Source organism: Rhinatrema bivittatum, chromosome 2 (genome assembly GCF_901001135.1).
Source record: "Rhinatrema bivittatum chromosome 2, aRhiBiv1.1, whole genome shotgun sequence".
Classification (NCBI taxonomy): Eukaryota; Metazoa; Chordata; class Amphibia; order Gymnophiona; family Rhinatrematidae; genus Rhinatrema; species Rhinatrema bivittatum.
The window spans coordinates 599,041,809-599,068,355 of NC_042616.1; the positions used below are offsets into that span (position 1 = coordinate 599,041,809).

Consider the following 26,547-nt stretch of genomic DNA (forward strand, 5'->3'; position numbering starts at 1 on the left):
ATGGTACCTGAATATACAAGTGAACTGTAGATAGATTATTGTTGGAGGACCGATAGCAGGTGGTCATCATTCAGACCAGATAGCAATAGGTTAACATTCCCAGGCTATGGAACCTGAACTTTATGGGAAGAGTCTGCAGGGGCATCTAGATAGGATGTAACCTGTTCTAGTGAGCTGAGTTTCCATCTTCCTCTCAGCCTATTGTGTCAAGTCCCACCACCACAATCACTGTACAGAACCAAGTAACTGTGCATATGTGTTTATTATTTTTCTCTCCTGGTTTCCCAAGTAAAGAATCATTGCATGCTGCCACAGAAAAAGTTGAGTCATTTTTGCTTCACAGTAAATGTTTCTCTTGTAGGTATGAGGGTCCCCACTGCACACACCTAGTTCTGACCCTGAACAAGCAGATTGGGTCAGACGGTATCGGAGAAGAAAAATTCTAACACTTACAACAGCAATGTTTTATTTTAAAATTCTTTTTATAGCTTTGAAAACAAAGGATGAAGAAGGATGTTTTTAAAGAGGTGAGAAAGTAAGATAATTTCTCACCCCTCTCTAAACATATCATATGCACTTTACAACTATTTTTTTTAAAACAAACATTGCTTATGTATTTCTATCTCCAGTTTTCTTATTTATTCAGATATATCATCCTTAACCCTCTCTGCACTAACATGATGACTTGTTAACCTTTACTTCTATGATGATTTAGGTCAATAAAAAGGCATTGCCTACTGCCAGCTTTTCTTAGTTGAACTTTATTTCTACAGAAATAGGTGGAGTAACACAGTATCCACACCAAAGAGCATTTCATACTAACCGAAACAGTAGTTCAGTCATTCAGCTTTCTATCTAGTCAACCGCATAGAAGACCATTCAGATAAACTGCTGGAACTCATCACCACACAGGAAGGATACTAGAAGGGCTTCCACTCCCTTCCTCAATGTTTGTCGAATAGCAAGGGGAATTTAAGAGCCAGCCCCACCACGCAGACAGTGCCATGGCGCAGGGAATCCAGATTCAAGCCAACCATCCTTCCCCACTCCACCCCATCCCCAAACTGTCAGGGTCAGTCAGGCCTGGTCATACCACAGAGATGGAATGTTCAGGCCTGAGGGAAGATGGCTGCCACTACTGTGAGTGAGTGACATGGATGGTGCACATGAAAGGCTCTGCCCTTTCAGCCCTCGGCTGGCAAAGAGCTCCATAGTTGCTCAGGTATGTTATCTGAGGCAAAGAGTGTTTGTACATGGAAGACTACAGGAGAGACAAAAATTAAAAGATTTTTAAAAACATGGCATTGAGGAAGAGTTAAAAGACTGGCTTACCTCCATATTTTTATCAAAGATATATGCTGCAAGAAAACAAAATTTAAAATTAATTTTCCATATTAATGACCTCTACAAAATAGGTAAACAAGCATTTTCAGTGCAGCAGCTTTGAGAAAATGGTATTCAGTAGATATATATTTCTTTTCTGTGTGCGCCCTTTGGGGGCAGAAGCAGGGAGGCCAGAACTGTGTCACCAGCCACAATCAGAGGGAGAAGAGCCAAACAGCTCGCTTTTCATCCTTGGAGAGTGACTGTTGGTTTTGTAGCCCTGGGCCGGTACAATTTGCAGTGTTTCTACACCATAACCAAGGATACCCCTCCCCCAATCTCTTGCCCAGGAATAGGCTTCGTGGCTGCTCTGTTGTAAGCTTACAAGCAATTGTTCAATATTTCATGTGCATGAAAAGCAAGTTTTTATTGAAAACAGTGTTATAACTTTTAAACAGTTTTGCAAATGAAAACTATGCATCCCATTTCTTTTAATTTTCCTCATTTCTTCCTGTTTTCTCTTAATCCACTTTCTTACTTCTCTCTCCTTCCTCCACACTTTCTAAAGGCTCTTTTTCTCTTCTCATCTGCTTATACTGCTAGGTCTTGGGTCTACCATCTCTCCCCCCTCCAGTTTTTCTTCCAATCTTCCATTTCTCTGCTTTTCTTTTTTTTCTGGGAATCTGTCTTCTCATTCCTCCCTCTATTGTGTTCCTCCTCTTTCTATTCCTAGCTCTGCTCCTTTCTCCCACTCATCCCTCCCTCATGGTGCATCCTTTCCATTTAATTAGATATCTGACCAACGAGCACCTCCCCCGCTGCTGTCACAGCATAGCTCTACTCAACATGAGCCATGTGAATACAGCTGCAACAGTAGTAGAGGAGACTGCAGGGGAAAGAAAAAAAAAAAAAAAGGAGGTGGTAGTAGAAGCAGTGGGCTGGATTGCAAGACATTGGTGCCATGGGATGGAGGCCTCAGCAGGAAGTTTGGGGAGAGACAGATCAGGAGCAGCAGCAGCAGTTGTCAGCAGGAGGCTCGGGGAGAGGTAGGCAGTTTCCTGCAATAAGAATGTGGAAGTGTCAGAGCTGGGAGGCCTGGCCCAGTGGCACGTGCAGGGTGCATCCATTCGGAGAGTCTCGGATTCTTGGACTGGGTCTTCCACCCAGTTATGGGCACACAGGGCCCGTGCCCAGGGTCTCAGATTCTTCATCCGCTGGCAGCACCCGTCTCACCGGTAGCCAAGGAAAATAAGGCGAGGCCCGGAGAGAAACAGAGAGAGAGAGAGCGCGTGTGCGTGTGAGAATGAAAGAGGATAAAGTCTGAGCGCCTCTCTATCCCTCCCCTATTAATCAATGACTATGTTTACTGTTTAATTTACAGCTCCCCTCACCCTCCAAAGTTCGAGGCAGGGAACAGTTAAAATAAAAATAAATCTTTCAACAAAAAACTAAAGACATAAAAATGATACAGAAACTGAAAGTGTAATCAACAGTGCCCAGCAAAGGGAAACTGGCTCAGCGAGGATGATTAGTCTGTCAGGCCATAGTCATCTCTACGTAGGAGTGTCTTCATGAACTTGTTGAAGGCCGAGGCATCATGCCCGAGATGACCAGGAAGCAAGTTCCAAAGCAAAGGACAAGCAACTGAGAAAGCTCGGTCACTAGTCACAGTAAGGTGCGCAAAACACATTTTGGGTACCTGATTAGCAGATCTTAAGGCCCTCAGAGGACCATAAATCCTTAGCTTGGAGTTAATCTAAGGGGTATCTGAGTGATTAAGAAGTTTGTGTAATAGATTCAGGATTATAAATTTCACTCGCCAATGGATAGGGAGCCAGTGCAATGAGCAAAGGACCAAGAAGATAAGATTTCATAGCCTTGAACTTGTAAGGATCTGTGCAGCAGCAATCTGTACAATCTGGAGGGATCCGAGATAAAGCTGGTCAGTAACCCACAGTAAAAAGAGCTGCAGTAATCAAGAGCAGGAAAAAAAACAAAACCCAGAATTTGAAGTACATGCTAGAAATCTAGGGTGACTTGAAATAAAAAGTCCCCAGCTATGGGGTGTGGGTGATTTTTTTTAAATCCCTATTACTTATAATTATTAGGTGTTATAGGTTGTGTCTGTTTTGAAATATTTTATTGGTGTTTGGGAAATTAAGTGTTTTTTTTAATTAATAGAGGTTATTCTGTTTGTCAGCTGTTTATAAATATTTATTCTGTTTATTTGTATGGTTTAACTACTATGATGGATGTTTTATATGCCTTGGTCAGATCAGGTTTTGTCTGCACATTTCTTTTTATACTTTATAGCCTCTCTATTCTGTATTTGGTGTTAATCCATCTGCGCTCTGCATGTGTGACCGAGGTGAAGTATTCTGCTAGTGTGTAGTTTCTGTGCAAGGATCTACAGCAGCCTGACTTGTTCTGTTTTCCTAATAGGAGGGGTATTGATGTGTTAGAGCCTGGTGCACTATCTGCAGTGTTGCCTTTTCATGGATAGGGTTGTTACTGTGAGTTTGGACGTTAAGTGTATTATGATACGGCAGGTTTGATATAGGTTCTGAGTATATTTTTTGCAGGATTTTGCTTTATTACACAATGTTCCTGAAGCGACACCAAAATTCAAATATTTTTCTATAGTTAGTCGGTAAGGTGAAGTGTCTTAGTTCAACTATTCAGCCTTTGTTGGGTGAAGTTTCTGTGAATGTAGGATATTGTAGTACTCGAGGTGCAGGATTTATACTGGGATTCTGCCCTTTCCTGTATAAGACTCTAGACTTCACTCCCATATAGAAGAATTTTATTGATTGATGCAATCAAATAATTTTAGTGGTAATTTTACAAGATGGTTTAAACTGGCCAGGGGTTTCTTTGTTCAGAAAGTCTGTCTGTCTAGAGACAGAGGGCTGGTTCTTCCTTTAGACAAACTAGGCAGACATCTAGAATGCCAACATCTAGGGGGGGGGGGGGGGGGGGCAGCAAAGTCTCAGAAATCTCCAGGTGCTACCAATTCACTTTTAAGGCACAATATTTCTGGGTCTACCTTGCCACTTGCCATCAGTGACAGCTGGGCCAAAGTGCATCCACTCTCTCTCTCTCTTTCCTGCTAGATCTCTCTTCTTGACTGGGCCATTGCCCGCTCCCTTCCCCATTGCCCTCCTTGTCAGTATCGGGACCACACAGCTGGCAACTGTGGCCACCGCTGATGTTTTCCCTGCTCTTTCCTCAGCCAGCAGATGTCAGGGAGGGGGGGGAAGCACAAGGCTGAAGTTTCACCCTAGGGTGCCCGATTCCCTATAGAAATGCCATTGGCCCGATTCCCTATAGAAATGCCATTGGCCTGTTTCTGCATGGACAGAATTTGGTAAGAAGCAAGTACGGCAAGAGCCACGTGACCCTCATCGGGCTTGAACTAACAAGGTGGTTCATCTGTCACAGATCGTACAACATGATTCCCCGATAATAACTGCATGGGAAAGTAGAGAAAAGATCATTTCAGATGTAAAAGTGTGATATCTAATTATGTGTTTTGATAGGATTGTTCGGGTGGCGGGAAGCTGCTGACCATGATTGAGTTGTCTAATTCTCAAAATCTTGGGGGAAGAGAGGGCTTATAAACCTGTGCCACGAATCTTTTAGGTACCTAGGAACGCCTCTGCTTCCGCCTGAGTTAGCCAGGGCTGGGATACAGTGGAAGCAGAGTTCACATCCCTGTGGGGAGTGAGGGGTGTGAAGGAGTCATGGTCATCATGAAGGATGATATCTGGCAGCCAATCTAGAGCCCATGGTACAGGTTTCTGGAGGAAGCCCTGCTGCGTGGCTCCCAGTCTCAGGTCTATTGCTGATGGACAGTAAGTAGGAGACTATTAAAACAGGGAGAAGGGTCCCCGAGGAGTTGTGAATGAAGGCTATGTGTGTCAGGATCACAATCCTGGTTCCAACTGAACTGGAAGAAAAAGAAAAAATGAGCAACTACCAGGCAAAAAAAAAAGTAAGAGCTCTAGCGGCATTAAAAAGGGTACCAGAGATGTTACAATGAGAAAGAAACATTTATGAAAAGAAGGCTCTGGTATACTGAAGTAACGTTTTATATCAGTCTAGTAATTCCTTGCCTCTTGTTGTATTTTTTTTCACCGATGTAAAATTTGAGGGTTTTATTGTCTTAGTGTACCACACTGACAGGCCTAAGGACAACAGACTAAAGAGGATTTCATAATTGCATAATATATTTAGACAATGACAAAAGTGGTAAAAATAATAATTGCAGGGAATATTTCTAAAAATAAAAAATTATTCTGGCATCTCTAATGACTGATCTCAAAATATAAGACATCCAAGTCACCAATAACAAGTCTCAAAAGAACAAGCTAAGGATTAAAGACAGAACACTTTTGAACTGCAACGAACAATTCATTATTGAAGCTATGAAGATAAAAATAATTTGTATGATTTGCCTGAAAATTTCAGTGGAGGAAAGGCAAGATTAAATGTTTGCTTCGTTTTACAAAACTGCTAAAGATAAGCACCAGCGATAGCATATTTAAATTGATTGGAAACAATGTTTCAGGATAATTTGAAAGAAACCCCACAAAACATGGCATATATCGGGATCCTAGATTGCTACTGATATTAGTAGTAGAACTCAGCAGGATGGGTCAAGCCTGTTGCTTCAATTTATATATTTTGCTGCTGTACCACACAAATAGACAGTAAAGGAGTAGATAATTGCTGATAAAGTCCAACTGGCCCACCCAGTCTGCCTAGCTGTTTCCATCTACACTGCTCTAGCTATATCATTTTTTCAGTTATTGTGTGTGTTTGGTTGTAAACCGTTTTGATTAATTCTCTGAATTGTAAAGGCGGTATATAAACATTTTTAAATAAATAAATAAGATAAAATATCCCTGCTGTCAGCCATACAAGTCTGACTGCCTGCAGGATATCACTCCTTATCCAAATCAGTTTTTGTTCTCTTCTTCACTGGTTCTCTCCCATTCTAGGTTAATGAGCATACAAAGTTCCCATGCTTAAACCAGTACCCAGGCTCCTCACCTCCTCCCCAATGTCGTGTACCTTGCATCTTTCAACTCCGTTCTTACCACTTTCCCTGCATCTGTCCCAAGCAGGTTTAAAAATTCTGTTACAGTTTTGGTTTCCACTGACTTAACGGGTGGGTTATTCCAGGGATCTATCCTATCACCCACTCAGTAGTTTCGATCCTTCCAAATTCATAACATGACCCCTTGTCTTGAATTTGCATTTCTATAGAAAATGTCACCGGGTTGTACTTTATTGAAGCCTGACAAAAATTTGAATGTTTCTACCATATCTCCTCTTTACCTAGTAAATAAGCTTGTGTTGACTATGAAAACTCTACAGAACAAATTACAATTATTTATAATTATTATATATAGGGAAGGATCAATTTTGAAATTACAGCAGTTGAGGACTAACAGGAAGCCTGTAGATCAGGCAAGACAGTACAGGCAACGACAAGGAGGTGTTAGTGGAGGCAAAGTATTCTATATACACGCCAGTGGGTTTCAGAGATTAGCAAGGTCTTTATTACAATACTATAGTAGAGCTGACAGGAGCCCTTGGGCAAGTTACTTTATCTCACTAGGCCTCGGTGACCCAAGTAAGGATAAGGTATTTGACTATCTGGCTTCCTCAGTCAATAAAGTAAAATTAATAATACCTGAATATTTGTAATATCATGGATCACATATACAAAGAAATAAATCCTCTCAATTCCATATGTAAGTTAAATATAGGCTTATCCTGGGAAAACACTATTTTATATGACTGAGGATGTAAATGTTCAAAACAACCAAATTAAGCAGGATCAAAGACTTTGGTGCTGGGGGCCACAGAAGAGAAAGAGAACCAATTTGTCGGCATTTGAAGTAATGCACCAGAAAAAATGGAGGGGGATGAGAGGAATGAGAAATTATTACTTACCTGATAATTTCATATTCTTTAGGACAGTCAGATAAATCCAGAACAAGTGAGTTATGCACCTCTACCAGCAGATGGAGACGGAGCAAACTGATGTCACAGTATATACACTCCTGCAGTGACATCAGCCTGCCAATGCTCTCTTCAAAAGCAACTGTGGACCGACTAGCAAAATTAAACAAACAAACAATTATTTCAATACTCAGCTAACAGGCAACACTGAGTTCAGACAAGAATGTTTTAACACTAATCTAGGGACTGGACGAACACTTACCAGTAATCCCTATAACACATAGCCATGGAGGAGGACCATAATACAATCATTCAGCAGCCAAGGGAGGGAAGCTGGATTCATCTGACTGTCCTAAAGAAAAGGAAAGGAAATTATCAGGTTAGTAGTAATTTCTCATTTCTTAGTGTCCAGTCAGATTAATCCAGAACAAGTGCGATGTACCCAAGATACTCCTGAATAGGGCGAGAGGCTGCCCGTGGTCCAGTCAAAACTGCACGTGCAAAGGCTGTGCCTCCTGGGCTTGCACATCCAGATAATACCTGGCAAACGTCGACGGGAGACAACAATTTGAATTCCGCCCGGTGACACTACTTAAGCTCTAGTGGAATAAGCCCTGATCTGAGTAGGTAACAGCTTCCCAGCATCAATGTATGCAGCTGTGACTACTTCCTAATCCTAATCCAGCGAGCTATGGTAGTCCACGAGGCCAGCTCTCCCTGACTAGTACTGCTGTGAAGAACAAACAGGTGATAAGTAACCTCCAGATACTGGACAATATGTCTCTTGACATCCAAAGGTTACAACAGACTATACTCCTCACATCTTTCCCTTTGTCCAGAGAGGGCAGGGAGATTGACTAATTCAAGTGAAAGTCAGTGACCACCTTCGGTAGAAAGAAGGAACAATATACAGCTGTACCGCTCCTAGAGTCACCTAGAGGAATGGCTCCCGGCAAGACAAGGCCTGCAGTTCAGAAATCCTATGCGCAGAACAAATTGCCACTAGAAATACCATTTTCAAGGTCAGTAACCACAAGCTCATGTTACGCATCTGTCTAAACATAGGGCCCGCTAAGAAATCCAATACTAAATTGAGTCTCCATAAGGGCACCGGAAACTGCAAAAGATGATGAAGATGTTTCACTCCTTTAGGAAATGGGCCACATCAGGATGAGCTGACAGAGATCCACCATTCACCTGACCTCTGAAACAGGCGAGAGCCACTTCTTGTACTTTTAAGGAATGAAAGGCCAAGCCTTCATTTAAGCCATCTTGCAAAAATTCCAAAATTAGCAATATCTTGACCGAACAAGGAAGAGTACCTCAATCCTCACACCAGGCCTCAAACACTGCAAAAACCCGCACATAGGCCAAGGAAGTGGAGAACTTTCCAGCTCTTAGCAAAGTGGAAATCACTGCCTCAAGAGTATTCACGTTTCAGCAAGTGAGCCCTTTCAAGGGCCATACCAAAAGACAAAATCAAGTGGATCTTCATGAAGAATAGGACCTTGCCACAACAGAACCTTGGACCAGAAGCCGAAGGGGCGATTCTGCTAGAAGCCACCATAGATCCGCATACCATGGTCTCCTGGGCCAATCTGGAGCAACCAAGAGCACCATCCCTCTGTGGTACTCGATCGTTCGGACTAATCTGCCCAACAAAGCCGGAGGAGGAAAGGCATACAGAAACTTGTCTTCCGAACACTCCTGCACCAAGGTATCTATCCCTAATGACATCTGATCTCTCCTGTGACTGAAGAATCGTGGAGCTTTCGCAATGCGAGAAGTAGCCAGCAAGTCTAGAACGGGAAACCCCAGCAATCCAGAATCAGTTGAAACGTCTCATTTGATAGCGCCCATTCTCCTGGGTGTAGACTTTCCCTGCTGAGAAAGTCTGCTTTTACATTGTCTTTTCCTGCTGTGAGGCTGAGATCATCTGGAGATGTAGTTCGGCCCAGTCTACAAGTTGATCTATCTCCTGCAACACTTGTTGGCTCTTGGTTCCTCCCTGCAGATTTATGAAAGCCAGTGTCATTGCGTTGTCCGACATTATCCGGGACTGCTTGACCCTGAGGCCTGTCAAGCTGCAAACATGCCAGCTGGATTGCTCTGGCTTCCAAATTATTGTTGTTTAAGAGAGACTCTTCTGCATCCCAGCACCCTTGCATTGTCAGATCCTGACAGTAAGCTCCCAAGCCAGACCAAAAGGCAGTGCCCTAAATTGATAATGGCATCCCAGAACTGTGAACCACAAAAAACATTGATGCTCTAGTTGAATGGGAATGTGAAGATATGCTTCAGACAGGTCCAACGAGGTCAGAAATTCCCTCGACTGTAAGGCTATTACCAAGCACAAGGTCTCCGTGTGAAATTGAGTCACCCACAGACAACGGTTGACACCTTTGAGATCCAGGATGGGACAAAAGGATCCCTCTTTCTTGGGCACAATGAAATAAACTGAATATTGCCCCGTATTTTCTAGAGACATGGGCACCAGAATCAGAGGTCAGACTGAGTATCCTCCACTGCATGCTTCTTCTGCAGCGAGTGGCAGAGAGAGACCATGAACATGTCCCAAGGAATACTGCAAAACTCCAGCATATATCCTTCAGGACCCATTGATCCAATATGCCAATATGATCTCTACCCACCTCTGATAAAAGAGAGAGAGAGGGGCATCCCCCTATCTCCTGTTCCCAGGGGTGGGTTGGCAAACCTTCATTGGGAGGCTCGGGAGGATCCACTACCCCAGCCTGCACCCCTTCTGGGCTGTCTGGGATGAAAAGACTGAAACCTACCAAAAGGTTGAGTCTTCAGAAAGGTCACTACTCTAAACCACTTGGTTCCCCTAGCATGACCTCTCATGCTAAAGGAGCGTGGTTGTCTGCTTCTTATCCTCCAGTAATTCGCCCCACTTACTGCCCATTTTCGCCATTTTACTCCCAAACAAAAGGGAGTCTTTAAAGGGCAATTTCAAGAGGTTAGCCTTGGAGGTCACATCGGCAGACCAATTTCTGAGCCATAACTGATGCTTGGCAGCTATTACCAAAGCCACCCCTCTGGCTGAGGTGTGGTCCAAACTGCAGCTTGCATCTGCCAAGAAAGCATCCGCTGGCTCCATAACTGCCCTGGAATTCAGCCAAGAGTCATCAACTCCTTGAGAGAGAAGTAAACAAGAGCGAGCTACCAGGGAACAAGAAGCTATTTGCAAAGTCACTGCCACTGCTTCAAATGCCTGCTTAAGGATAGTTTCAATCCTCCTATCGTGTACATCCTTCAAGCCCACCCCTCCCTCCACAAGATAGTCATCCGTTTGGAGACTGCACAAACAAGTGCATCCACCTTCGGAAAATGTAAACGCTCTCTTACCATCAGATCCAACGGGTATAGGCCTTCCAAAACCCGACCTCCTTTGAAATTTGCCTCTGGGGTGCCCCACTCAAGATTAATCAATTCCTGAATGGCCTCCATCACATGGAAAAAAACACAAAAGGCTTTACACAGAGAAACCAAAATGGGATTTTTCTTTGGCTCAAATATGGAATATTTCCCCGGGTACTCCCAGCATTTTCAAGGTGTGTGAAATCAGGGCTAGCAGTTCATGTCTATGGAATAACTGTAGCATAGTCCTATATAGTTCTAGTCCTGGAGAAATTTCACCATCCTCAAGAGAGTCAGGATCGGCGTCATCATCCATGCCATCCAGATCTCCATTGGGTAGTCCCACTGCCGCTCTAGGAGTACTCTGGCGCTTACCAGTAGGTCCAGGCAAGGTTTGCACCTGCAACCTTGCCCTGGGAACATTGGACAGGGCTGAGGATTGCAAACCCTGGAAAAATTCTACTCATGAAAATGTAGGAGTATCCAGACCAGAAGGTACCTGCACAGCATACTCACTGAGCTGCCTTCCCCTGCTGAAGAGCCAGTTAGGGGAGTTGCAAAATCAGGCGCCCCACCTGAAAAGTCTTTACCCAGACCTACATCCAGCTGGGAAGAACAAAGCTTAGTGAAATCAGAGGAAGATAATTCTCCTTGAGCCTCCAAACAGCGCTGGCACAAGTCAGTAGGAACTCAAGGTTGAGAAGCCCTAATATGACAGGCAGTGCAAAGAGAAAGGCACTTAAGTTCCCTAGATGTAGGCACCATTAGGCCAGCAGCGCACTGATCAATGGCTGGAAGCATGTGTCTAGAATTTTTTTTTTTTTAATCGTCCAAAAATTCAAGGCATCAACCTAGGCATCCAAAAATTAGGCATACAAAACCTAGGCATCTCACATCTAGGCGCCATAAAAAATTAAATGCACAGCAACGCTCAACTTGTGCGCACAGATTACTAGGCCTGCCTAAGCATCCAAAAACTGGACACGCAGCTAGACTCACACACCAAACCAACAATCCTGTAGAGAGCAGCCTAAAGAAAGCATGTGAAACGCTGTTGAGGCTCACCACACGGCACAGCAAAAAAGCCTCAGAGTGGGGCCTAGCCTTCAGAGGCTGCTCAACCCACCAGGCTGCCGGTGTTCCTCGACCTCCCACGGAGAGGGACGAATGTTGGAACAGCACACTGAGCAAGGAGACCAGCAGGAGGAGGAACCCTACAGCAAAAAAACCTCCTCCTCTGTGTCTATTTTTTTTTTTTTTTAATTTACCTGAGCTCAGCCTTACCTATCTGAGCACAGAGACTGTCTCCAGCTGAGGGGGGAGAGGGCATTTGCTGTCACTGCTGCGCTAGCCCTCCTGCACCCACTGCCTTTCAGCTGCTTAACAGCTAAGTCCATGCCAGCTGAAACATCAACTACCGGACCAAAGCATTCATCTGAGGAACCACAGAAATCATCTTAGGAATTCCCAACTGGGGGTGGGATCTTTTGATATCACTGCAGGGGAATGGAGAAAATTTATTTTCCTTATTTTTCCTTTTTTTTAAATCGAAGCAATCCCCATCTGCTGGAGACGGAGAATACTGGCAGGCTGGTGTCACTGCAGGGGTATATATACCGTGACATCAGTTTGCTCCATCTCCTGGTGGAGATGCATAACCCACTTGTTCTGGATTCATCTGTCTGGACACTAAGAAATCCTCATTTACAAACAGGTCAAAAATATGTTATTGGTCAACAATTACTGCTTTCTGGGGACCCATTAATAAGCAGCCACGCATCATTAAGAAAGACAGCAGAGAAATACTTTAGGGCAGTGGTTCTCAACCGGTGTGTCGCGACACACCAGTGTGTCGCGGCTCCCGGTGTTCCACTGCCCCGCTTGTGCTTCCCTTCTCCCTAGGGGCGGGGCCGAAGAATGAAGAGACGCTGCGCACCAACGCCAGCGGGGCCGAAGAACGAAAAGACCTGCGCGCCGACGTCAGCGGGGCCGAAGAACGAAGAGACGCTGCACGCCAACGCCAGCGGGGCCGAAGAACGAAAAGACCTGCGCGCCGACGTCAGCGGGGCCGAAGAACGAAGAGACGCTGCGCGCAAACGCCAGCGGGGCCGAAGAACGAAGAGACGCTGCGCGCCGCAGTCAGCGGGGCCGAAGAACGAAGAGACGCTGCGCGCCACCGGCAGCTGAAGAGCAGAGAAACCTGTGCGTCACCAGCGGCGGGGCCGAAGAACAAAGAGATGCTGCGCGCTGCTGCCGGCGGCTGAAGAGCAGAGAGACCCTGCACACTGCAGGAGGTGGCTGGAGAGACGTTGCGTACCGCGGGAGGTCAGGCCAGAGGTGGCTGAGAAGTGGAGGCCAAACAATGAGAAGAGGCTCCATGTGAGCTTGTGTGCTTGTGGTAGAATGGGTGCCTGGGTGCATGAGTGACAGCTTGTGTGCCTGTTGTAGAATGGGTGCATGAGTGAGAGCTTGTGTGTGTGTGTGGTAGAATGGGTGCTTGGGTGCATGAGTAAGAGCTTGTGTGTGTGTGTGTGTTAGAATGGGTGCCTGGGTGCATGAGTGAGAGCTTGTGTGCCTGTGGTAGAATGGGTGCTTGGGTGCATGAGTAAGAGCTTGTGTGTGTGTGTGTGTGTGTGTGCCTGTGGTAGAATGGGTGCCTGGGTGCATGAGTGAGAGCTTGTGTGCCTGTGGTAGAATGGGTGCATGAGTGGGAGCTTTGTATGTGTGTGTTAGAATGCATGCCTGGGTGCGTGAGTGGCAGCTGTGTGTGTGTGTGTGTGTGTGTGTGTTAGAATGCATGCCTGATTGCATGAGTGAGAGCTTATGTGCCTGTGGTAGAATGGGTGCCTGGGTGGTGAGTGGCAGCTTTGTGTGTGTGTGTGTGTGTGTGTGTGTGTGTGTGTTGGAATGCATGCCTGGGTGCGTGAGTGGCAGCTGTGTGTGTGTGTGTGTTAGAATGCATGCCTGGTTGCATGAGTGGTAGTGTGTGTGTGTGCCTGTGGTAGAATGGGTGCCTGGGTGCGTGAGTGAGAGCTTGTGTGCGTGTGGTAGAATGGGTGCATGAGTTGTGAGCTTTGTATGTGTGTGTTAGAATGCATGCCTGGGTGCGTGAGTGGCAGCTGTGTGTGTGTGTGTGTGTGTGTGTTAGAATGCATGCCTGATTGCATGAGTGAGAGCTTATGTGCCTGTGGTAGAATGGGTGCCTGGGTGGTGAGTGGCAGCTTTGTGTGTGTGTGTGTTGGAATGCATGCCTGGGTGCGAGAGTGGCAGCTGTGTGTGTGTGTGTGTGTGTGTTAGAATGCATGCCTGGTTGCATGAGTGGTAGTGTGTGTGTGCCTGTGGTAGAATGGGTGCCTGGGTGCGTGAGTGAGAGCTTGTGTGCGTGTGGTAGAATGGGTGCATGAGTTGTGAGCTTTGTATGTGTGTGTTAGAATGCATGCCTGGGTGCGTGAGTGGCAGCTGTGTGTGTGTGTGTGTGTGTTAGAATGCATGCCTGATTGCATGAGTGAGAGCTTATGTGCCTGTGGTAGAATGGGTGCCTGGGTGGTGAGTGGCAGCTTTGTGTGTGTGTTGGAATGCATGCCTGGGTGCGTGAGTGGCAGCTGTGTGTGTGTGTGTGTGTTAGAATGCATGCCTGGTTGCATGAGTGGTAGTATGTGTGTGTGTGTGGTAGAAAGGGTGCCTGGGTGCATGAGTGAGAGCTTGTGTGTGTGCGGTACAATGGGTGCATGAGTGGCAGTGTGTATGTGGTAGAATGGGTGCTTGGGTGCATGAGTGAGAGCTTGTGTGTGTGGTACAATGGGTGCATAAGTGGCAGTGTGTGTGGTTGTAAGTGACAGAGTATGTGTGAGCTTGTATGTAAGTGACAGCATGTGTGTGATTGAGAGAGACTGGTCAGGGAGGTGACTGGTGTGTGTGTGTGAGCGACAGAGACTGGTCAGGGAGGTGACTGGTGTGTGTGTGGGAGAGACAGAAACTGGTCAGGGAGGTGACTGGTGTGTGTGTGAGGAAGAGATACTAGTTAGGGAAGTTTCTGGTCTGTGTGAGACAGAGACTGGTTGTGACTGGTTGTGGGCCCCAAGGAAAGAGGACTGAGGACAGAGCTTCAGCAGCCATTGCTGCTTCTGGTGAGTGCTATTGGTCTGCAAGGGAAAGGAGTAGGAGAGTTGCTGGAGATGGTAAGTAAAAGGCAGCTTTTTAAGTTTATTTTTCTTGATTGATTGCCATTTTAATTATTGGGTGTTATGTGATGTGTCTGCTGTTTTGAAATATTTTGATATTTAGACAATTTTTAATAATTTTTATGAGTTTTTAATTGTTGGATATTATTCTGTTCATCAGCTGTTTTGTAACATTTATTAGTATAGTTTTACAATTATTTCTAAGTGGGTATCTATAGCAGCTTGGCTTGCTCTGTTTTCCCAATAGGAGGTGTATTAGTGGTTAGGGCCTGGTTAATTACTGTCTTTTCATAAGGAGGGGTATTGTGCTTGCCAGTAAAGAGAGTTTGCTTTGCTTTTACTGAGATGTCATCAGATCCAGAATATCTTTTTTTTGTATGGTGAGCTGTACGGGTAATGCCCTAGTTCTGCTCTGCACCCATTTTTGGGGGTCGACGTGGTTCCTGAGGATGCAGAATGTATATTTACGTTTTGTCCCGTGATGGTCACATGTTCAGTGTGTCACGCATGTGAACCATCTGTCAGGTGTGTCCCGGCTGAAAAAAGGTTGAGAACCACTGCTTTAGGGCATCAAACAGGAACAAAGGCTTTTGTTATGGTTCAATTCTCCGTTGAGCTACTTTTGTCACAGGCGACTGACCACCTTACCTCTTTCTGAATAAACCACTGGAGTCCGCAGGTGATGACTTCTGCTGCATTTTGCAAGGTAAAGAATACAGGGATTGGCTGTCATGGAAGAAGGAGAATAATAACCACGATTAACACCCTCTCTCTCAGTGATAGGATACACCAGTGTCTCTTTGCCATGCTCTGCTGGTATAAGATTTTCAGGTAGACATCGCCATCATCAAGGATTCAAGAGATATTCCCATGACTGTCACTTCTTGCATGCAAGGACAGTGAGCAATACCAGGTGTAAAAACAAAACAAAACAAAAAAAAAAACACCACACACCCAAATCAATCTCCTTCCACCACCTCCCCCTTTAAAAGTTAAACAAAACTCTTTAAAGGGAAAGTATGTTTGCTATCAAGTAACACTCAAGTAACTGGTGAATTTATTTTGTGTGGACTTTAGTATTTCAGAATGAAGAAATAGTAAAAGGTAAATCTCATAGCTGGTCTACAATCTGTTGCTTCTACTGAAGCAACAGCAAAATCCCGTGACAGGTGTGTCTGGCTTCTGTCCCTGCTGTGGAATTCATGTTGACTGAACATCTTCAGTCAACATGAATTCCACAGCAGGGACAGAAGCCAGACACACCTGTCACGGGATTTTGATTAAAGAACCAGTTTAAGGCACTTGTATACCATCTGGTAGTTCTTAAAAGGAAAAAAACCCCAAACATTTCATAATCCTCATTTTTCAATATGTCACAAAGTACTGTTAACAAAAAAAGCCCAGAAGACAACACTGATTGCTTAAGACATCTGAAACAAAAAATTTTTTTTAAGCTTCCTACATAATATTTAACAACGAACAGGACAAACTTTTAAAGTGTACAACCTGTGCATCTACACAAGACACCACAGGTGAGGGGGCACCGCCTCACCCATGCCCGTAACCCCTCTGACGTAGTGGTTCTGCTGGAGGGAGCGCATTGCCTCTTCTGTGTGATCCCTGGGAGCCATCCCACAAGGTGGTCAATCCTCTCCCCCGCCACAGCACAACCTGCCCTGTGCTTGGCGGGAAGAGAACAGCATCAGCACTTCCTTCCTGCAACTGCCCACTTCCTATTTTGATAGCTTTGCAATGACGGTCCCGCGAGCTCTCTCGGACCTGTATGGATCAAACTTCATAATGTGCCAGCAGAGGAGCGAGCAGGCAGTCACAGGTAAGAAGCGCGGCCACTGCTTTCCCCCTGCCTACAGGAGGATGGCACAGGAGAGAACAAGCAAAGGGAGGAGGACGCAGAGGGGGCAAAAAGAAAACAAGGGAGATAACGAGCAAAGGGAGGAGAAAAATGAATAAGGGCACGACAGTGAGCAAAGGAGGGTATAAACTGAGCTGGAAAATAATGGGGACTGGAGGGGTGAGGGTTAGGGGGATGAGCTGTTGAGCAAGTGACCAAAAGTGGGCTGAAGGGGTAAGAGAATAAGCAAGTGGGCTGGAGGGTGAGAAGCGAAGAAAGGCCGGAGGGGTGGGGGAGAAGAAGGGTTAGACAGTGAGCATTTAAGAAAGAAAAGGGAGGGAGAAAAAAAAAGGTGACAATAGCCCTGATATGGGGACACCTCTTCAACTTTTGATCCAGACTGGAAATCTGGACTAGGAAGGCCCACCCATCACATTAAATGCAAGTGAAACCACCTGATCTTTTTGCTTTCCAATTTTATATAGTATTTAAAATGAATTTACATGCAACATAGTAAACGATGGCAGAAAGACCAAATTGCCCAACTGTTTTGCACGGACCCGGGGGCGTAACTTAAGGGATTTACTTGTTTCATCGGTAGCTAATGAGCAGGTTTTTGATGGTGAAGTAGGACAATTTTGTTGTAACAAACGCTCAGTCTGTGCACAGATTCTAGTAGGCCAATCGTTTGTTCATGATCTAATACCGTTTAAATATTTTTTGAAAGGCCAGTTTTATTGTAATTCTTGTCGTGTTATATGCGATTACTTGTCCATGTTCCAAGTTGTATATTGGACATACAATTTCATCTATACAGACACGAATTATTCAGCATAAGGGCTGTATTAGAACAGAGTGGAAGCACTTTTATTCAGACACTGGCTTGATAATGCATATACTATTGATCAATTAAAGTTTTGTATATTGAAACAGGTCCCTTGCCCTCTGGGAGGTAACATTTCACAAATTTTGTGACAACATGAACAAAGATTTATCTATCAATGGAACACGTTAACTCTGCAGGGACTTAATTCTATGATAGAATGGGAAGAATTGTTTTAGGTTGTATTGTGAGAGTTGGAGGTTGAAGAAATTTAAAGGGCTTTATGCCCTTGGTTAGCTGGAATAGGGATTTTGTATTTGTAATGTGGGCTTGTATGTTCCAATGAGATGTGGTTTAGGCTCTGTAAACCCTTATGATTTGGTGCGATTTGAGCTACATGGGAAGTATTTAAGGTGTGGTCAGAGTTAGTGTGCAACCGCGTTTCTGAAGCTGTGAGCGTCTTTGACGGGAAGAAATGGAGAAACGAATGAGTTAGATCCCGGAGGTAGGTCTCATTGTAAGGTTTTTCTAAATGTGAGGTAAACTGGTATGAATTTATTCTGGAGAAGCTGAATAATAGTTAGAAAAAAAAATGAAAGGTGCAGCTGCAAAGGTTAAATGTGTTCAACAGGCTTGGACATTGTATAAAAATACAATCTGAGAGGCGCAGTCCATATGTATTCCACACATTAAGAAAGGTGGAAAGAAGGCAAAACAATTACAGTCATGGTTAAAAGGTGAGGTGAAAGAGGCTATTTTAGCCAAAAAAACACCCTTCAAAAATTGGAAGAAGATCTATGTGAAGAAAATAGGATAAAACATAAGCATTGTCAAGTTAAGTGTAAAACATTGATAAGACAGGCGAAGAGAGAATTTGAAATGAAGTTGGCCAAATAGAGGCAAAAACTCATAATAAAAACTTTTTAAAATATATCTGAAGCAAGAAACCTGTGAGGGAGTCGGTTGGACCATTAGATGACTGAGGGGTTAAAGGGGCTCTTAGGGAAGATAAGGCCATTGCAGAAAGACTAAATGAATTCTTTGCTTCTGTGTTTACTAATGAGGATGTTGGGGAGATACCAGTTCCGGAGATGGTTTTCAGGGGCGATGAGTCAGACGAACTGAATGAAATCACTGCGAACCTGGAAGATGTACTAGGCCAGATTGACAAACTAAAGAGTAGCAAATCACCTGGACTGGATGGTATGCATCCTAGGGTACTGAAGGAACTCAATAATGAAATTTCTGATCTATTAGTTAAAATTTGTAACCTATCATTAAAATCATCCATTGTACCTGAAGACTGGAGGGTGGCCAATGTAACCCCAATATTTAAAAAAGGCTCCAGGGGTGATCCGGGTAACTATAGACTAGTGAGCCTGACTTCAGTGCCGGGAAAAATAGTGGAAACTATTCTCAAGATCAAAATCGTAGAGCAAATAGAAAGACATGGGTTAATGGAACAGTCAACATGGATTTACCCAAGGGAAGTCTTGCCTAACAAATCTGCTTCATTTTTTTAAAGGGGTTAATAAACATGTGGATAAAGGTGAACCACTAGATGTGGTATTTTGGATTTTCAGAAGGCATTTGACAAAGTCCCTCATGAGAGGCTTCTACAAAAACTAAAAAGTCATGGGATAGGAGGTGATGTCCTTTCGTGGATTACAAACTGGTTAAAAGACAGGAAATAGAGAGTAGGATTAAATGGTCAATTTTCTCAGCTTTTATATATATATATATATATATATATATATATATATATATATATATATATATATATATATATATATATATATATATATATATATATATATATGATGACACAAAATTATTCAGAGTAGTTAAATCACAAGCGGACTGTGATATATTATAGGAGGACCTTGCAAGACTGGAAGATTGGGCATCCAAATGGCAGATGAAATTTAATGTGGACAAGTGCAAGGTGTTGCATATAGGGAAAAATAACCCTTGCTGTAGTTACACAATGTTAGGTTCCATATTAGGAGCTATCACCCAGGAAAAAGATCTAGGCACCATAGGGGATAATACTTTGAAATAGTCGGCTCAGTGTGCTGCAACAGTCAAAAAAGCAAACAGAATGTTAGGAATTATTAGGAAGGGAATGGTTAATAGAAAGGAAAATGTCATAATGCCTCTATCGCTCCATGGTGAGACTGCACCTTGAATACTGTGCTCAATTCTGGTCGCCACATCTCAAAAAAAGATATAGTTGCGATGGAGAAGTTACAGAGAAGGGCAACCAAAATGATAAATGGGTTGGAACAGCTCCCCTATGAGGAAAGGCTGAAGAGGTTAGGGCTGTTCAGCTTGGAGAAGAGACGGCTGAGGGGGGATATGATAGAGATCTTTAAGATCATGAGAGGTCTTGAACAAGTAGATGTGACTCGGTTATTTACACTTTCGAATAATAGAAGGACTAGGGGCATTCCATGAAGTTAGCAAGTAGCACATTTAAGACTAATCGGAGAAAATTCTTTTTCACTCAACGCACAATAAAGCTCTGGAATTTGTTGCCAGAGGATGTGGTTAGTGCAGTTAGTGTAGCTGGGTTCAAAAAAGGTTTGGATAAGTTCTTGGAGGAGAAGTCCATTAACGGCTATTAATCAAGTTTATTTAGGGAATAGCCACTGCTATTAATTGCATCAGTAGCATGGGATCTTCTTAGTGTTTGGGTAATTGCCAGGTTCTTGTGGCCTGGTTTGGCCTCTGTTGGAAACAGGATGCTGGGCTTGATGGACCCTTGGTCTGACCCAGCATGGAAATTTATGTTCTTATGTGTATAGTGAATAATGGGGAAGCTGAGCCTGAAGAACGAACGAAGTCTGCCTCTGCAGTGGCAGGAAGCAGAGACTGCCTTGGTGTTTGAAAAAGCGGTAGGTGTTGAGTCCGTTTTTGTTTTCCTAGGGTGGGGGTGTTGAATTTATCGGAGAGCTGCTGTCTGTTTTTGGGGGAGGTTGAGTAGTTAACCCTGATATAGGAAAATAGGTTTAAAGGAGGGTTATAATGGATTTGAAGTAGTATTAGTTAAGTTTATGTAGTAATGATTGGTTGCTAATAGGTTTGGATTTAAGAGATTTGAAGAAATAAAATAATGGAGCTGTTGAAGATCATCCTGAGGATTAAATAGAGTGGTTGTGGCTACAATTAAAGGTATCAAATGGTATTTCAACTGTGTTACTGATTAGATATTGGGAGATACTGTAATTCAAAATATATGTGGGACATTTTTAAGACAAGTTTTTGAAAAGTTCTTTTCAAATTTGTTTATATAGTGGCTTTGGTGTTCAAGCGTGACCAGTGATTTGTCTATACACCATAAAGAAATGAGTGGAGAAGTGGTTTCTAGTCAATGACGAGAGTCATCTTCTGAGAGCATTGGATTAAAAAGTCCCCTGAAGAAGTCAGCAGGCGAAACAAGGGCCCTGTTGGGATTGATTAAGACTAGGATCCATTAAGATTGGGATTAAAAAAAAAAAATTGGGGATTTATAAAAATTCAACAGATTAAATGTATTGGGGTTTTAAAAATTCAGAATATGTATTTTATTTATTTAAAGAGTCTTCTATACCGATGTTAGTCGAAACATCACCTCGGTTTACATGGAACAAAAGCAACGGAAATTACAAGTAACAGGGGAAGGGTAGGGGGTACAAAAAACCAATAGGAGAGCAGAGAAGCATAGGAACAATTAACAAGTGAACTATAATGTCATAAGAACAAGGTCATAGTCAAATTCAGGTCATGATCCATCACAATTCAATATTCATCAAGGGTGTTGGGGAAAGGCTTGTTTGAATAGCCAGGTTTTGAGCTGGGCTCTGAATTTGGTGATGCAAGGTTCAAGTCTGAGGTGGGTTGGGAGTGAGTTCCAGTGCATAGGTCCAGCAATGGAGAGCGCCCGATCCCTTGTAGCTGTGAGGTGTGCTTTCTTTAGGGATGGCACATGGAGGGACCCTTTGGTAGTGGTCCTTGTCAGTCGATTCGAGCAGGCAAATTGGAGGGGGATCTACCAGCCAGTTGGAGTGATGGGAATATAAGGCTTTATGGATAATGGTCAGGGATTTAAAGAGGATGCGGGAGGGAATAGGGAGCCAGTGTAGGTCCTTCAGTATAGGGGAAATATGGTCGTATTTGTGAGCGTTGGAGAGGGTTCTGGCTACAGTGTTCTGTAGCATTTAGAGGGGCTTTAAGGAGGAGTAGGGTAGGCCAAGAAAGAGGGAGTTACAGTAATCCATCTTGGATGCCAGTGTAGCCTGGACGACAGTGCGGAAGTCACTAGCGTGAAGGAGAGGTTTCAGGTTTAAGACTTTAAGTTTGAAGAAACCCTCTTTGAGTATGGCACTGATATGTTTTTTGAAGTTCAGTTGTTGGTCGATTAGGACCCCCAGGGTCCTTGCGCAGGGCTGTGCATGAGGAATCTTGATAGCAGAGTCAATTGGGAGTGCAGGATTAGTAGGGGGGTGATGGGATATGAGGAGGAGTTCAGTTTTGGCAGTGTTTAGAGCAAGGTGGAGGTTGGTAAGTAAGGAGTTGATGGCAGCGACATGGTTTCCCCAGGATTCAAGGGTGTCAGATAGGGAGCCTTGAATGGGTATGATGATTTGCACATCATCAGCGTAGAGAAAGAATTTGAGGCCAAGTTCTGATAAGAGTTTGCACAAGGGGGTGAGGTAAATGTTAAAGAGGGTAGAAGAGAGGGAGGAGCCTTGGGAGACTCCTTGGGCGAGGGCGTAGTGGGAGGACTCAGCATTGCCTATTTTCACGGTGAATTTCCTATTGTCGAGGTAGGATGAGAACCACTTAAGGGCTGTGCCGGAAAGGCCAATGTCGGTTAGGCGGGCAAGGAGGTGGGTGTGATTTATGGTGTCAAAAGCTGCTGAAATGTCCAGTAGAGCAAGAAAGTAGCTGTGACCTTGATCCATTCCCCTGAGTAATTAGTCTGTCAAGGAGAGTAAGAGGATCTCAGTGTTGAGGTGTTTACGGAAGCCAAATTGAGAGGGGTGGAGAAGGTTGTGAGTTTCAAGGAATTCTGTAAGTTGCGAGCTGACGACCTTCTTCATGATTTTTGAGATGAAAGGGAGATTGGAGATAGGGCGAAAGTTGGCAGGGTCCTTGGGGTCAAGTTCTTTATCGTTGTTTAACATGAGATTAGCATTGGGTATATAGATAGTTCGTTGGATATGTGTCACATAAGGAGTACGTTAGATGGAATAATTATATGAATGTGTCTAATACTGTAAAAACAGTGCAATTAGAAACAGTTTAGTTTCATTATTGTTTATGGAATGTGATTTAGGAGATAGTTTTTATGAATGAGTTGTTAGTATGATTGAGTATGTATGGGTATGAGTGACAGAATGTTTTTTAATTGAGATATTTTAAATATGTTGAAGGTATTTTTGTCACCATACAATTAATGGATGGTAAATGCAATTTGTTGTTTATTAATAAAGCATGTGGAAATGAATAAAAATTGTTTGTGATAAAGAGATAGTATAAACATAATGGTATGTGCGTGTGCAATTGTTTTAATGAAAAATGTAGAACTGAAGTGTAAAATAGCAAGCAAAAGTGGAAACCAAAATCAGCTGCTCAGCAATTCTTACTGTCCATTTGAGAAAAATTTAGCATCAGAAAAAAACATTACAAAATCTTTTGAAATTACCAAAACCCTGCAGAAGGTCGGGCTTGTGCAGAAATTCCTCATAAGAAGAATGGAAGACGCCAAGGATCATCAGTCATATTAGGCCAGGCAAAAACGAGGACCTTGTAAGTCATAAGCTTGTATTACTACACAACAGCAGTTTTTCTGGTCCATTAAAAAGGTATTATAATTTAAAATCTTCAAAAATAATGGATGAATTCTACACTTCTTCTTTATCAACAAGCTCTCTTAATTTTAAAACTTTTTGGAAGTATGGATTGCAACTTAGCAGTTCCCGAGACACTATAAAATGTATTGAATTATAGAACTGAATACCAGCGCCTCTTGCATGTGTTTACAACTGCCATTTCTTTTTCTTAAAAGTAGCAGCTTACAAAATACATGTAAAACTTATTTTCCCTTTCTTCTTTCCTTCCTTCCTTTTCAGAATTAGCTTTTCAGAGAAGGTCAATACAAACTATACATCATTCTGATGATGTATGCAACAGGTGCACAGAAACATGGCCACATTTGTACAGAACTCTGTAACAAAGCCAAAACCTGACAATTATATAACAGAAGTTAATTTAAAGCATTTTGATCCCCTAGCAAAAGGCTCAAATTATATTTAGTAATGGTTTCATTTAAGAGGTGCAAGTTAGCTGGCCTTCAAAAAAACATAAAATAAAATATCTTTCATCTTGTGTCCTTTTAATTTGATCTATGTATATCTTTTAATTTGATCATATGCTGTCAAAAAATAAATTACATGATTTAGTATGTTCTGTAAGAATGTAACATAGTAACTAAAAGCAGATAAAGATCAATATGGCCCACCCGGCCTGCCCAGTGTACTCTTCCTCGTTACAGGAAGGCCAAAGTCAATAGTAAAAAAAAAAAAAACCCCCACAAAAAACTTTTTTAAATTTTGGAGTTAAAATTTGTTAAGCTGTGTCTCAAAGGCCCGCCAAGTCCTGGCAATGCATATATATCCCTGCCAGATCCTAAACTACGTGGGAAGCTCTGACAAACAATGTTTAATAGAAAATGCTTTATTATTGATATCCTTGAGAATTGGCGCCCCTTATCTAGGTTTTATTTTTAACTTGCTTACCAGCTTTGATAAGGCTCTGGAACCGGCATAGATAATGCCCACAAAGAGAACAGATGCAGGAAGCCATGAAAGAACTTCAGACCTAGGGGAAAAAAATGCAATAGAAAATCAGGTGCTTCCTTGTCACAAAGTTTAATGCTTACAAATGCGCAAAGTTACATTTACGTACCCTTTCAGCAGTGGGTGAAGAACTTAAGTTCTCAAAAACTAATATACTATATTTTCACATGGGTAGATCTGCACAGAAAAGAGTCAATGGACATCATCAAAGCCCTCTCTAACATTTAGAGACTGCCTTTCCAGGCTGATCAAGGTAGGGGATATAACAAAATAAAATGTTCCACGGCACCCTCGCTCCTCGTTCCAGCAGAAGATGACCGGATGTTAATCTGCATGCTGCTCCAGCAGAGGTCTCCAGAGGACACCACAAGCCATCTAGGCTTCATCTTCCACTGCCCCCTGCACTCTTTCCAGCAGCAGAGGACCAGAAGGCACGCACTACAACACCACGTCCTATAAGTTTCCAACAGCAGCTCTGATATACTAACAGGTAACTATGTCAAAACTCAACTTCAGTTGAGTTTATTTTAAATTGTTGTTTGCCTCTTAATAGTATGTGTTTCTATGTAACCCGCCCCAAACTTTGGAGGGCATGGGATAGAAATAATTTTTAAATAAATATCTACCGTATCTACCGTATCTACCGTATCTACCGTATCTACCGTATCTACAAAGAGACAAGGACAAGTTGGAGGCGGTACAGTATCTACCGTATCTACCGTATCTACCGTAGATACCGTATCTACCGTATCTACCGTATCTACCGTATCTACCGTATCTACAAAGAGACAAGGACAAGTTGGAGGCGGTACAGAGAAGGGCGACCAGGAAGGTGGAGGGTCTTCATCGGTTGACATACGAGGAGAGATTGAAGAATCTAAATATGTACACCCTGGAGGAAAGGAGGAGCAGGGGTGATATGATTCAAACTTTCAGATACTTGAAAAACTTTAACGATCCAAAGACAATGACAAACCTTTTCCAACAGAAAAAAATCAGCAGAACCAGAGGTCACGAGCTGAGGCTCCAAGGAGGAAGACTAAGAACCAATGTCAGGAAGAATTTCTTCACGGAGAGAGTGGTGGATGCCTGGAATGCCCTTCCGGAGGAAGTGGTGAAGTCCAAAACTGTGAAGCACTTCAAAGGGGCATGGGATAAATATTGTGGATCCATCAGGTCCAGAGGACGCATATAAAGAGCAGGTAGTAAAATACTGCACGGAGCGGCAGTAGCCACAGAGGCATTCACGGAGCGGGATGCCAGTGGCCAGTGGTAGGTGTCCACCTTCATGGAGCGGAAGGATGTAGGGCTGTCATCTCCCAATTAAATAAAAAACAAAAACAAAAAACAAAACAGGGATGGGATCCATCAGGTCTAGAGGACACATATAAAGAGCAGGTAGTAAAATACTGCACGGAGCGGCAGTAGCCACAGAGGCATTCACGGAGCGGGATGCCAGTGGCCAGTGGTAGGTGTCCATATAAAGAGCAGGTAGTAAAATACTGCACAGAGCGGCAGTAGCCACAGAGGCATTCACGGAGCGGGATGCCAGTGGCCAGTGGTAGGTGTCCACCTTCACGGAGCGGAAGGATGGAGGGCTGTCATCTCCCAATTAAATAAATAATAAAAAAAACCCAGGGATGGGATCCATCAGTTCTAGAGGACGCATATAAAGAGCAGGTAGTAAAACACTGCATGGAGCGGCAGTAGCCACAGAGGCATTAACGGAGCGGGATGCCAGTGGCCGGTGGTAGGTGTCCACCTTCACAGAGTAGAAGGATGAAGGGCATCCATCTCCCAATTAAAAAAAGAAAGAAAAAAAGAAAAAAAAACAGGGATGGGTTCATGGGCTTATAGGTATTACCAATTATTAGGCTTTTCAATATTTGATGATAGTTAATGTGACTTTCAAGGCATTCTTCACTTTCGGTGCATGTCCGGCATGACTCCTTGCTTCAATGACAGGGGAAAAGAAAAACTGATACTTCACACATTTCCAGCATTGCCCTCTGCTTCATGGCAGAGAGCTATGCTGCCGCTTACCCAACTAATCAAACTTAATATTTCACTTGGAAGCAGCTCCAGCACTGCTCTCTACATTAATGGTGGGGGTGAAAAGGGAATTAGAACATAAGGTTACTAAGAGCCAAGAGAAACAGTTAAGTATGAGAA

At 43.4% G+C, this 26,547-nt stretch overlaps 1 protein-coding gene across 8 annotated transcripts in view; it reads right to left on the reverse strand.

Moving 5' to 3' along the window:
* Positions 1-26,547, reverse strand: part of TMEM241 (transmembrane protein 241) — a 204,686-nt gene that overhangs the window by 128,479 nt on the left and 49,660 nt on the right. For 7 of the 8 annotated variants that reach the window (XR_003854780.1, XR_003854782.1, XR_003854781.1 and 4 more), the window contains exons 4-6: positions 24,316-24,397; positions 15,507-15,584; positions 1,333-1,358 (exon numbers count right to left, since the gene is read on the reverse strand). Coding sequence is in view for 3 of the 8 variants with exons in the window: in XM_029591128.1 (XP_029446988.1) it covers positions 1,333-1,358; positions 15,507-15,584; positions 24,316-24,397 (186 nt within the window). In the remaining 5 variants the exon portion in view is untranslated. The remainder of the gene's footprint in view (positions 1-1,332; positions 1,359-15,506; positions 15,585-24,315; positions 24,398-26,547) is intronic. The other variant, XM_029591130.1, reaches the window with a different exon arrangement.